This window comes from Aegilops tauschii, chromosome 1 (assembly GCF_002575655.3).
Source record: "Aegilops tauschii subsp. strangulata cultivar AL8/78 chromosome 1, Aet v6.0, whole genome shotgun sequence".
NCBI lineage: Eukaryota > Viridiplantae > Streptophyta > Magnoliopsida > Poales > Poaceae > Aegilops > Aegilops tauschii.
The window spans coordinates 474,031,880-474,044,829 of NC_053035.3; the positions used below are offsets into that span (position 1 = coordinate 474,031,880).

A 12,950-nucleotide genomic window follows, 5' to 3' on the forward strand; every position below is an offset into this window, starting at 1 on the left:
CTACTTCTATATATAGTAAAATAAAGTAGTTTTATTAAATCAACTAGTTCAACTACTAATTAAGCACTTACTATAAATAAAATAAAGTAGTACTTACTAAAATAAACTACTTCTATAGTAAAATAAAGTAGTTTTATTAAATCAACTAGTTCAACTACTAAGCACTTACTAAAATTAAACTTGTTTAACTAGTTCTATTATATTTAACTAGTTCAACACAATTTTTTTCTAAATATGCACATATATATACATAAATTGACAAAAAAAACATCTAATTCAACTAATCTAAAATACATGGAAAAACATCTAATTCAACTAATCTAACTAATTTTATTCAACACTTACTAGTATATATACATGGAAAAAATACATATACAAAAAAATGAAAACAAGGATTCGGGGCGGCGGCGGCTCACAGCGGCGCCGGCCGGCTAGGGCGATGGTGGGGGCGGCGACGGCGTCGACGACGGCGACGGTGGGGGCGGCGGATGGCGTCGGCGTGTAGAGGATCCGCGCGGGCGCGCGGAGCAGGGCACGGGCGACGGCGACGGCGTTGGCGGCGGACGGCGATGGCGTGGCGGCGGACGGCGTCGGCGTGGGCTCCGGGGCGGGGGCGACGGCGACGGCGGGGGCGGCGGACGACGACGGCGATGGCGGGGGCGGCGGACGGCGGCGGCGTCGGCGTGGGCTCCGAGGCGGGGGCGACGGCGACGGCGACGGCGTCCGGCAGCCTGGCGGCGTCCTCTCCGCGCGCATAGTCGGGGGCGAACTGCAAGATGCAAACCAAAATTTTCACAAGTGTGCCTTATATACATGAAGCTTTAGTCCCGGTTCTTGTCACGGACCGGGACAAATGCCCCTCTTTGGTCCCGGTTGATACCACCAACCGGGAACAAAGGCCTCTTTTCAGCAGCCCAAAGGGCGGGAAGCAGAGGGCTTTGGTCCCGGTTGGTGGCACCAACCGGGACTAAAGGTTGGGCATTGGTTCCGGTTGGTGCCACCAACCGGGACCAAAGGGGGGCATTTGTCCCGGTTGGTGCGGTGGGATGTTTAGTCCCACCTCGCTACCCGAGGAGCAGCATGACCTGTTTATAAGCCCTGCCCCGCCAGCTCCATTGAACTTCTCTGAACTGCAGGCCTCTGGGCCTAATCTTGCACTGCTATGCCTGTGGGCCTTCTGCAGGCCTGAATCCTGGCCCATGGATGGGTTTCTAGTCGTATTCACGCTGTGGTGGCCCAGTAGGTGGCATTTTTTTTTATTTTTTCCCAGTTATTTTGTTTTCTTTTTTGCTTTATTTATTTTATTTTGTTTCTACTAACAACAAAATACTTATTTATTTTATTTTGTTTCTAATTACTTATTTATTTTATTTTATGATAATTCTTTTTGCTATTAAAGTTTCTATCAAAAAAGTTCTTTATGAAAATTCTTTTTGCTTTTAATGATTTTGAACAGAAAATACTTCGATAATTTTAGTTGCATCAATTTTATATGATTTTAGTTTCAATAATACTAGAGGTTTCTTATAATGTTTTGAACAGAAAATACTTTGTTAATTTTACTTTCATAAATTTTATTAAAGTTTATTTTATTTTGTTTCTACTTATATATTACAATAAAGTTTATATTATTTTGTTTCTAATTACTTATTTATTTTATTTGTTATTTTTCATGCATTTACTAATTATTTTGAGCTATAAGACCCTAAAATTGAAAAGCATTTCAAATGAACTCTGAAAGGTTGAAAGTTGGCTTGGTATCATCATTTTATCCACATAGCATGTGCAAGAAAGTTGAGAGGGTTACGGCAAAAACTGGATGCACTTTGTGTACAAAACGGTCAACCTCTTTCAAAGTATCAGGATTTCATATGGAAACTCGTCTGTTACAAAGGGATTTCATTTTTTAAAACTTATTTGAACTCCTGACTTTTTGTGTGTTTAAAATGCACCATTCAAAGCCACATCATCATTTTTCAATCTTTTCTGACTTCATTTGTTATTTTTCATGCATTTACTAATTATTTTGAGCTATAAGACCCTAAAATTGAAAAGCATTTCAAATGAACTCTGAAAAGGTTGAAAGTTGGCATGGTATCATCATTTCATCCACATAGCATGTGCAAGAAAGTTGAGAGGGTTACGGCAAAAACTGGATGCACTTCGTGTACAAAACGGACAATCTCTTTCAAAGTATCAGGATTTCATACGGAAACTCGTCTGTTACAAAGGGATTTCATTTTTTAAAACTTATTTGAACTCCTGATTTTTTGTGTGTTTAAAATGCACCATTCAAAGCCACATCATCATTTTTCAATCCTTTCTGACTTCATTTGTTAATTTTCATGCATTTACTAATTGTTTTGAGCTATAAGACCCTAAAATTGAAAAGCATTTCAAATGAACTCTGAAAAGGTTGAAAGTTGGTATGGTATCATCATTTAATCCACATAGCATGTGCAAGAAAGTTGAGAGGGTCCCAGCAAAAACTGGATGCACTTCGTGTACAAAACGGACAATCTCTTTCAAAGTATCAGGATTTCATACGGAAACTCGTGTGTTACAAAGGGATTTCATTTTTTAAAACTTATTTGAACTCTTGACTTTTTGTGTGTTCAAAATGCACCATTCAAAGCCACATCATCATTTTTCAATCCTTTCTGACTTCATTTGTTATTTTTCATGCATTTACTAATTAGTTTGAGCTAGAAGACCCTAAAATTGAAAAACATTTCAAATGAACTCTGAAAAGGTTGAAAGTTGGCATGGTATCATCATTTCATCCACATAGCATGTGCAAGAAAGTTGAGAGGGTTACGGCAAAAACTGGATGCACTTCGTGTACAAAACGGACAATCTCTTTCAAAGTATCAGGATTTCATACGGAAACTCGTCTGTTACAAAGGGATTTCATTTTTTAAAACTTATTTGAACTCCTGACTTTTTGTGTGTTCAAAATGCACCATTCAAAGCCACATCATCATTTTTCAATCCTTTCTGATTTCATTTGTTATTTTTCATGCATTTACTAATTATTTTGAGCTATAAGACCCTAAAATTGAAAAGCATTTCAAATGAACTCTGAAAAGGTTGAAAGTTGGCATGGTATCATCATTTCATCCACATAGCATGTGCAAGAAAGTTGAGAGGGTCCCAGCAAAAACTGGATGCACTTCGTGTACAAAACTGACAATCTCTTTCAAAGTATCAGGATTTCATACGGAAACTCGTCTGTTACAAAGGGATTTCATTTTCTTGAACTTATTTGAACTCCAGACTTTTTGTGTGTTCAAAATGAACCATTCAAAGCAGAGACTGATTTTGAATGGTGCATATTCAACACACAAAAAGTCTGTAAAGATCGCCAACCCCAACATAAAAGAATAAGCATAGGTGCGCCTATAGAGAAAATTCAACCTAAATTCATAATAAATTTCTATGAATTTCAGAGAAACTCACTATGAATTTAGGTCAAATTCCCTGTATAAGGGCATCTATTTTCATTTTGAGAGGAGCTCAACAAGGCAGAGAGGGACGGGCTTATAAACCGGTGTGAGCGCCCTTCGGTTGGCGAGGTGGGACTAAACTCTGGCCGCAACGAGGACCAACCCTTTAGTCCCGGTTTGTGGCACAAACCGGGACTAATGGTCATGGGCCAGGGGCGAGGCGCATTGGTCCCGGTTCGTGCGTTGAACCGGGACCAAAAGGTCCAGACGAACCGGGACCAGTGGCCCACGTGGCCCGGCCGGCCCCCTGGGCTCATGAACCGGGACTAATGCACCCCATGGGTCCCGATTCGTGCGGAACCGGGACTAATGGGCTGGCCAGGCCCGAACGAAAGCCCTGTTTTCTACTAGTGTGAGTCGGGCCTCCTCCTCCGCTGTCATGCGAGGAGGTGGGGGTGGCGATGAAGATGGCGACGGCGACAGCGTGGGCGTTAGGCCGCGCACCCGCGTACGCCCGCGCGCCTGGGGAGCCGCTCGGTGCTCACATGGCCGCCGCGGCCCCGTCAACGTGCCGGCGAAGAAGGACGCCCGCCGCATGTCGTGCTCATCGCGGAACCAAGTGTCCTACAAGAGGTCGTCCGGAAGGAGGCAGCGGCGGCGCTGGATCTCCTGGCGGCGCGCACGGTCGCTCAGTGGGACCGGCGGGATCGGCGCGCGGTCGGCCGACAGGTGCCAGTTGTTGGGGAGGTGGACGTCGCTCCAGGGTAGTGGCGTCCTCGTCTCCCAATAACGGCGGCATACGGCCGCCTCGATGTAATGCCGGTCGCGCTCGCCGGCGGCCGTTGGCGCGATGGAGAACGCGGGCGGCGCGGGGGCCCGACGCGGTGGCGATGGCGATGCGGGCTCCTCCTTCACAGAGCCGCGGCGGCGTCCCGACGAGGAGCCAGCCTCACGGTCGTGCTTGCCTTTGCGGCCGTAGTTCCATAGCCCCATGGCTGCGGGCGGCTGGCCGGCGAGCTCGAGGCTAGGGTTTGGGGGTCTGGGTTGTCGGGTTTCGAGGAGGCCGCGGGGTGGAGTGGGGCAGGTGTGGACGACGACCGGTCCACGGGTCCCATTTAAGAAGGACCGCGACCGTTCGACTGGGCGGATGACAGGCGGGGCCGCCCACGCGTGCGCATTGATATGGGCGGTGGGAGGTAGGTGGCCGCCTGCCACGCGGCCCCGACGCGGACGAGCCGCGCGTCCGTTTGGTGTCCGCCGCGACCCAAACCCGGCACAAGTTCGCGCTCGAAATGGGTCGGCGCGGACACAAAATGGACGAGATGGGTCCGGGCCGTCGCGCACTGGGCCGCCTCGTTTGTCTGTTTTACCCCAAACGGACGGGACCGGACAGGATGGGGTCGCGCGGTGGAGTTGGCCTAATGGGTCCGTGTCCATCCGGATTCGTGGGTGCGGCGAACGAGCACCCAACGCGCGGCCGCATCTCGTCCGTTCGCCCAGCATAGTAGAAAATGATGCATATGAAATGGTTCAAATCAAACATAGCTCTCAATATAGTCTTACAACCCAATCAAAATTTCTTTTGCATGATAAGAAAACAATATCAAATTGTCTTACAACCCAGTCAAAATTTGTTTGCATGACAAGAATTAAACTCGTAGATCTACTGGTTGCCAATATGAGTCCACACGTGCTCAACCAAGTCATCCTGGAGCTGGACATGAGTATACCAATCACGCAACTCGCGATGAAACTCGACAAACTGTTCAAAGGTTGCAGATGGTGCATGCCCAGGCTCAACATTTTCACCCTGAAAATCAAACCTTTGGTCGTAGATGCTATCATTGCGCTCATCCTTCACGATCATGTTGTGCATGATCACATAAGCAGTCATCGCCTCCCAAAGCTTTTTCGTGCTCCATGCCAATGCAGGGTTACGAACAATACCCTATCGAGACTGAAGTACACCGAAAGCACGCTCCACATCCTTCCTAGCACTCTCTTGCATTTGGGCAAACCTCTGTCTCTTCTCTCTTTGCAGATTGGGTATGGTCTTCACAAGAGTGGACCACTGAGGTTAGATGCCATCAGCTAGGTAATATCCCTTGTTGTAATGGTGGCCATTGACCTCAAAGTTCACCTCCGGGGAGTGCCCTTCCGCAAGCCTTGCAAACACCGGAGACCGCTGAAGAACACTAATATCATTCTGAGAACCAGCCATGCCAAAGAAAGAATGTCATATCTAGAGATCTTGTGAAGCAACAGCTTCAAGTATAATAGTGGCACCTTTCACATGCCCCTTGTACCGCCGCTGCCAAGCAAATGGACAGTTCTTCCACTTCCTGTGCATATAATCTATACTACCAAGCATGCCCGGAAAGCCCCTCTCGGCATTGATCGCCAACAACCTCTCTGTATCAGCGGCATTTGGCTCTCTAAGGTACTCTGGGCCGAACACTTCCACCACGGCCGTGCAAAATGAGAGGAGACATGTGGACTCACTCATACGAACATACTCATCCACAAGATCACCAGGAATTCCATATGCAAGCATGCGGATAGCCGTAGTGCATTTCTGGTATGAAGAGAAACCAAGCTTGCCTAGGGCATCCACTTTGCACTTAAAGTATGGGTCATGCGCGACCACTCCCTCGCGAATACGATTGAACACATGCCTTCTCATTCGGAATCGGCGACGAAATTGATGTGGCCTAAAGAGTGGACCATCCTTAAAGTAATCAGCATACAGAAGGGTGTGACCTTTCTCTCTATTGCGGTGCAAGGCCAGAGTATGGCTGGGGATTGATCCCCTGTACCGAGGCCGCTTCCTAGTGATGTGTTCATGTACGACCAACGCAGCTGCCAGCTCTTCATCATCCGATGAGCAAATGAAATTGTGAAAGAAAAACTCATCACCACTGTCCATTGTACCTTGTGAGAAATCCGTCGAACGCCTTGCGGTCGTGGTCGGAAAGCGGCTGGATAGTGCACGGCCTGCTCCCCTCGCAGGCAGCAAAGCAAGGTTTTGGGGTTGGTGGTGCTGGAGGGCGCCCTGCATCACCGAACGGCCGGCTGAAAGAGGTTGGGGACAACGACGGCCGTAGTTTGGCCGAGCAGGAATTAAGCTTGGGGATGCTTGATACATCTCCAATGTATTTATAATTTTTGATTGTTCCATGCTATTATATTATCTGTTTTGGATGTTCAATGGGCTTTATTATACACTTTTATATTATTTTTGGGACTAACCTATTAACCGGAGGCCCATCCCAAATTGCTGTTTTTTGCCTATTTCAGTGTTTCGAAGGAAAGGAATATCAAACGGAGTCCAAACGGAACGAAACCTTCGGGAACGTGATTTTCGGAACAAACGTGATCCAGAGGACTTGGAGTGGTTGTCAAGCAATCAATGAGGAAGCCACGAGGCAGGGAGGCGCGCCTGCCCCCCTGGACGCGCCCCCACCCTCGTGGGCCCCTCGTAGCTCTCCTGACCGACCTCTTTCGCCTATATATACTCATATACCCTGGAAACATCAGAGGAGGAGCCGAAACCCTATTTTCACCGCCGCAACTCTCTGTACCCGTGAGGTCCCATCTTGGGGCCTTTTCCGGCTCTCCGCTGGAGGGGGCATTGATCACGGAGGACTTCTACATCAACACCATAGGCTCTCCGATGACGTGTGAGTAGTCTACCTCAGACCTTCGGGTCCATAGTTATTAGCTAGATGGCTTCTTCTCTCTCTTTGGATCTCAATACAAAGTTCTCCTCGATCTTGTTGGAGATCTATTCAATGTAATCTTCTTTTGCGGTGTGTTTGTCGAGATCCAATGAATTGTGGGTTTATGATCAAGATTATCTATGAACAATATTTGAATCTCCTCTGAATTCTTTTATGTATGATTGGTTATCTTTGCAAGTCTCTTCGAATTATCAGTTTGGTTTGGCCTACTAGATTGATCTTTCTTGCAATGGGAGAAGTGCTTAGCTTTGGGTTCAATCTTGCGGTGCTCGATCCCAGTGACAGAAGGGGAAACGACACGTATTGTATTGTTGCCATCGAGGATAAAAAGATGGGGTTTATATCATATTGCATGAGTTTATCCCTCTACATCATGTCATCTTGCTTAAAGCATTACTCCGTTCTTATGAACTTAATACTCTAGATGCATGCTGGATAGCGGTCGATGTGTGGAGTAATAGTAGTAGATGCAGGCAGGAGTCGGTCTACTTGTCACGGACGTAATGCCTATATACATGATCATACCTAGATATTCTCATAACTATGCTCAATTCTATCAATTGCTCGACAGTAATTTGTTCACCCACCGTAATACTTATGCTCTTGAGAGAAGCCACTAGTGAAATCTAGGCCCCCGGGTCTATTCTCTATCATATTAATCTACCGTTATTTCTATTTCCGTTTATTTTGCTTTCTTTACTTTTTAGTCTTTATCATAAAAATACCAAAAATATTATCTTATCATATCTATCAGATCTCACTATCGTAAGTGACCGTGAAGGGATTGACAACCCCTTTATTGTGTTGGTTGTGAGGTTCTTATTTGTTTGTGTAGGTGCGAGGGACTTGAGTGTGGTCTCCTACTGGATTGATACCTTGGTTATCAAAAACTGAGGGAAATACTTACGCTACTTTACTGCATCACCCTTTCCTCTTCAAGGGAAAAACCTACGCAGTGCTCAAGAGGTAGCACCGCTCGCGTTCGCGCGTGTCTGTTCGGCCGCAAACTCGGCCCAAATTTGAACCGGGAATGGGTCGAAAGTGGACAGAAAACGGACGACGGTCCGCTTGCGGCCGCGCGTTGGGAGGCCCGATCTGTCCGTTTACCTCCAAACGGACGCGGGCGGACAATATGAGGTCGCGCGTTGGAGTTGGCCTGAGGGCCGTCGCCTCGATCGAACGCGAACAATGCCGGTGACACCCGCCGGGTGTCGTGGGGCGATCCAGTCAAACGAACACTCAACACATCCGCCTAACAACTTTCTGGTTTCTTTGGTGGGTGTGAACAACAACTAATGTGTGCATTTGCTATAGTAACCTGCAAATGTTGCAATCATCTAATATGCCACAAGTTGAAAACCTTCAGATAGATCGAGTACAAGGGGCTTAACTCATCCGAAAGGAATCCTTTGTGACATTTCGCTTGAAGTGCTGAGCTGTTAGGACAATATCTCCGATGTCAACTACTCCCTCTGTAAACTAATATAAGAGCGTTTAGATCACTAAATAATGGTGATCTAAACGCTCTTATATTAGTTTACGGAGGGAGTACATGAGTAGAGCCGTAACTCTACCGGATGAAAAGTGCCACCTTCAAGTCTTCATTTGTCAACTTGTAATCGTTGTCAAATTATGTGTCAAACCGAAGAGTTGCTAGTAAATTGTCACAATCTGGATTGACTTGTTCCTACAAGAAAAAGTTTGTCATTGATAAGAGATGTATTCATGTTAGCAAGCTGTTGGGCCATAATTATCACGTGGAAGTATGCAGTCTTTGAAGTTGAAGTTGATAGGTCGGATCGTTCCAACCTGGAATTTGCATGAGCAGAGAAACTACTCCATTCGTTCCAAAATATAAGTGTTTTAAGAGATTTCACTATAGACTACATATAAAACAAGCTTGAGCAAACATATATTCTAAAAGATGTCTATATACATCCGAATGTAGTCTCTATAGTGGAATCTCTAAAAGGACTTATATTTAGGAACGGAGAGAGTAGGTTTTATGTGAGACTGATTGTTTAATGTATTGTTTGACAGGGAAGAATCTTCGATTTCAAGAGCTGATAAACCTCCCGAAGGAACAATTGGGCGCACAACGAGATCACCTATTTTTCACGTAAAGCAGAAGAACCAAATATGGGTTGGAGAGTACGAAGACATACGTGCAGGAGTAGAGGGTGTCATGCAATCGCCGCCATGGATCGCCGTGGTCGGAGATCCTCTAGTGGGTGGTGCCGAGGAGAAGGGGAGTTGGACAAGGCGATCTCGCGTGAGTGCCCGGGAGGTGGGGATTCGAATTGGGATAATTCTCTGGTCGTCCCCTGCCGGCTGCGACGACGATGACGCCCGAGGGTGCCGTTTCTCTTCCTGGAGACGTCGTTCGGGTCCGCCCCCCCTTTCCCACTACACGGTCTCTCAAGTGAAAACCCTAGGGTGGCGACGACGCTCATGGCGTCGTGCCCTTCTTGAAGGCGCTGTCGTGAGAGCTAAGTGGTGGAGGGCAGTTGCAGTTGACGTGCCCCTCTTCCTCCCTGGGGCATCTACTTCGGGGGAAACCCTGGATCCGGGTATCCCAAATCGGATGATGACGGAAACTATGGTGTCGTTCTCCCTCTTGAGGGCATCGTTTTGGAGCAGGTGCTAATTGGAAGGGCCCAGAGGTGGAGCGGGGTTTCATCTTCTACATTGATGACGACGGATCTCGGTGGCGTGGCGCAGTGGAGGGTCAACATTCGATGCGGGTTGACGAACTTACGCAGGAGGGCGACGCTGTCTGGCGTCGTGGTGGCGTTAATGGCAGAGAGGCCTGGCAAGGTCGATGCATCAGTTCTTCTCTGAGGATGGATCGACGGAAGATGGAGGTGATGGCCTTGCAGCTTGCGCATGTGGTGTTCACTGGGAGTGTGCCGGACTGGTGTGTGACCCAGTCCAGGTAGTGGCTTGGATGAGGCATCCGGCTTTAGATGTTAGGCTTTGGTGCGATGTTGGGGATGAGAGATTAGATATGAAGGCAGGGTGGTAGTGCGGTGCTAGTTGGTTCGTGTGGTATTGTGGGTCAAATATTGGGGCACACTTAAGAAAGTTCTTGTTTAATTGTTTTGTAGTAGTGGAGATGCAATAAAGAGGGTGCTTGGTTTCTTTGGTTCCGAGCGGGCGCATCTCAACCATAGGATCAAGTCGTCACATCACACCACGTGGAGGAGGGGTGGCAGTTTTTGTCCTTTCCCGTTTCTTTTTTTTGGGACATGCGCTGCACCACTATCGTCCATTCCCCTCCTCTCACCTTGCGGCGGATTTTCAGCAAGGAGAAATCCCTAGAGAGTTCCACGATACGGGGCCGATGTGTGGCCTGCAATGGGTGACAAGGCGGGGGTGTGGACTGCGGGAACCGGCGATAGCGGGTACAACATCAGGGATGGAGTTGTCGCACACGCGCGCCGAGTGAAGAGGACGAGAAGGGGAGACGCCCGGTGGTGGTGTGCACAAGCACGGGAATGACGAGGTCACGGCGCACTGCACATCTCCGACGAAGATTACGTCACTACAACCCACCTATTTTTCCCACAAGTCTTTACTAAAACCCACATATTTTTCCCACGAGACTCGAAGAATTTTCACAATTGCACCATGGGCATCTGGTACGGGAAGTGGGGGAAAATGAAATCTACACCTTAATTCGTAGTTAGATAGAGTGCATCTTGTGCATGTCGAATCGAGCAATACAGCGCGTTTTGAGGGGTTCCACTGCCGTGCTCATGCTAGGTTCTTTCAAGGCGCGACATGAAATCCCATAAGATTTTGGAGAGAACCGAGTCTTGTGTTAGATCGCCGTCGACGAAGATCAAGAAGGCCCTGGTGGGAGGTGCCGATGAGAAGGTGAGTTGGACATGACGATCTCGCCTTTATATGCCTACTGTATATGTTTTCGCTGGATGGTTCGCTTTCCTGTTGGAACTCCAGCACAACTTTGAGCTCTCATCTTATAACCCTATCAGAGAAACTTTGCCAATTAAAATGCCATCCAAGGTCGTTGTAGTAGTGGTAAGTATTCCCGCCTGTCATGCGGGTGACCCGGGTTCGATCCCCGGCACTAACAGGTCTTTTGCAGATGCAGGAGTTAGTGATGGCAGCAGCAAACCAACGTCGTTTCCGTTACTGCAGAAGTTGGCGATGAGAGCAGCTAGGCACTGGCCGTTGCCAGTATGACACCGACTGCAGGGCTCGAGCACCTCGAATGCAACACTGGAGGGAACTCTTGCCGCGATGCATCTACCCGCGATCTCCACGGCTCTATGAGCTTCTGCGATAGTTGTATTGCTCATCTGCCAGCATTGGCCAATCTTTCCTGAGGAGAGGCATTTGCCATTAGCGCCAGATGCTCTGTCATAGCCGTAGGTCGTGTCCAACGTCAGGCGCTCGAGCGAAGGTGCACTCTCGAGGATGTGAATAGTGAGCTCAACCATTTCCAACATAAATGTGCATATCATTGTGACTATACATACTACTAGAACACATACCTCGGCAAGAGAGTGCATGGTAAGACTCTCAACATTTCCTGCGATGGATGGAAGTCTGGCGTGAGCATCAGAGAGAAGAATAAACGACAAATATACATCCTTAAGTTGTGAAGAATTTCTAACAGAGATTTTCATCAAGGTCACACCACCACAAACACGACGAAAAGTAGAGAGATTTGGAGCATTGATCTCCACCCGCATCTTCTTGGTTCCTACTATATTTAGGAAATTGAGTTTCTGCAATGTACAAGGTATCCGCAAGCAAATTATCTCACTGCAATAGAAGAATTCAAGCCGTTGCAGGGCTGAAGATTTTGAGAGCAACAACCCTAATCCTTCTTCTGTAATGCCGACATGAGACAGTAGTAAACTTGTCAATCTTCTCAAGAGGCCAAGTGTTGACGTGGGGTTAAAAGGGCAACAAGAGAGGCGAAGAGACTCTATCGAACTTGCAGCCGCCTCGTCAGACAAAACCGAACACGGGAAGTTGTAGTTTCCGTCAATTGACGCACCCATGTACAAGTGAAGTTCTCTTATCCCGGACATAACACTGATTTGGAGCCATCTGTTAATGCAAGAGGCTTTGATGTTCCTCCATGGAGCCAGTTCAAGTTCAAGTATTTTCACCTTGACCCCATTGTTGTGATGGTTTTGAAGAATCTGGTCAACTTTTTGGATGAAATACTTTTCCCTTTCCTCGAATTTCCTTTTAGTCAACCCAAGTGTACGTTCATTGAGACTAAGGTTGGAATAGCATTCTCCAGGAACGTAGAAATCCACGAGACGTGCAGGCAGCACGAGCAGCGTCTTGCAGTGGCAAGAGGGAGTGTATGTGGTGTAGGATGTCCTGCAGAACGAACCAAGTGTGACAAGTTTCAACGGTTAGATTATGGGTAGCTAGTAGGCAATGCAACAAAATAAGAGTCAGATTTATATTATATTGTGTGTTAATCAGTGCATGCGTGTACTTTGCCATGTCCAGGAAAACCTGATTTCTTTATAACAAAGGCATGCATGGTTACAATTTACTTCAAGGCATTACATTATTGAGAATTTACTAGCACAATTTCCGATCAACCGCGTGAGCCGATTCATGCATCCCCAAAGTCTTGCCCTAACCTAGACGAATGATGTATTCCTATGCTTGCAGTTGCAGTGATAGATATGCGACATTGTTACTTGCTACTACTAGAAGATATAGACTACTTGAATGCCAGTGAGATTATTAATTCGTTATACCTCTG

General features: G+C 47.1%; 1 protein-coding gene across 1 annotated transcript; it reads right to left on the reverse strand.

Annotated features, from left to right (window-relative positions):
* Positions 1-4,070: 4,070 nt before the first annotated feature.
* Positions 4,071-4,439, reverse strand: LOC141039145 (uncharacterized). Its single transcript, XM_073506457.1, has one exon. It carries the CDS (start codon positions 4,437-4,439, stop codon positions 4,071-4,073), a length of 369 nt encoding a protein of 122 aa, XP_073362558.1.
* Between the last annotated feature and the right edge of the window lie 8,511 nt (positions 4,440-12,950).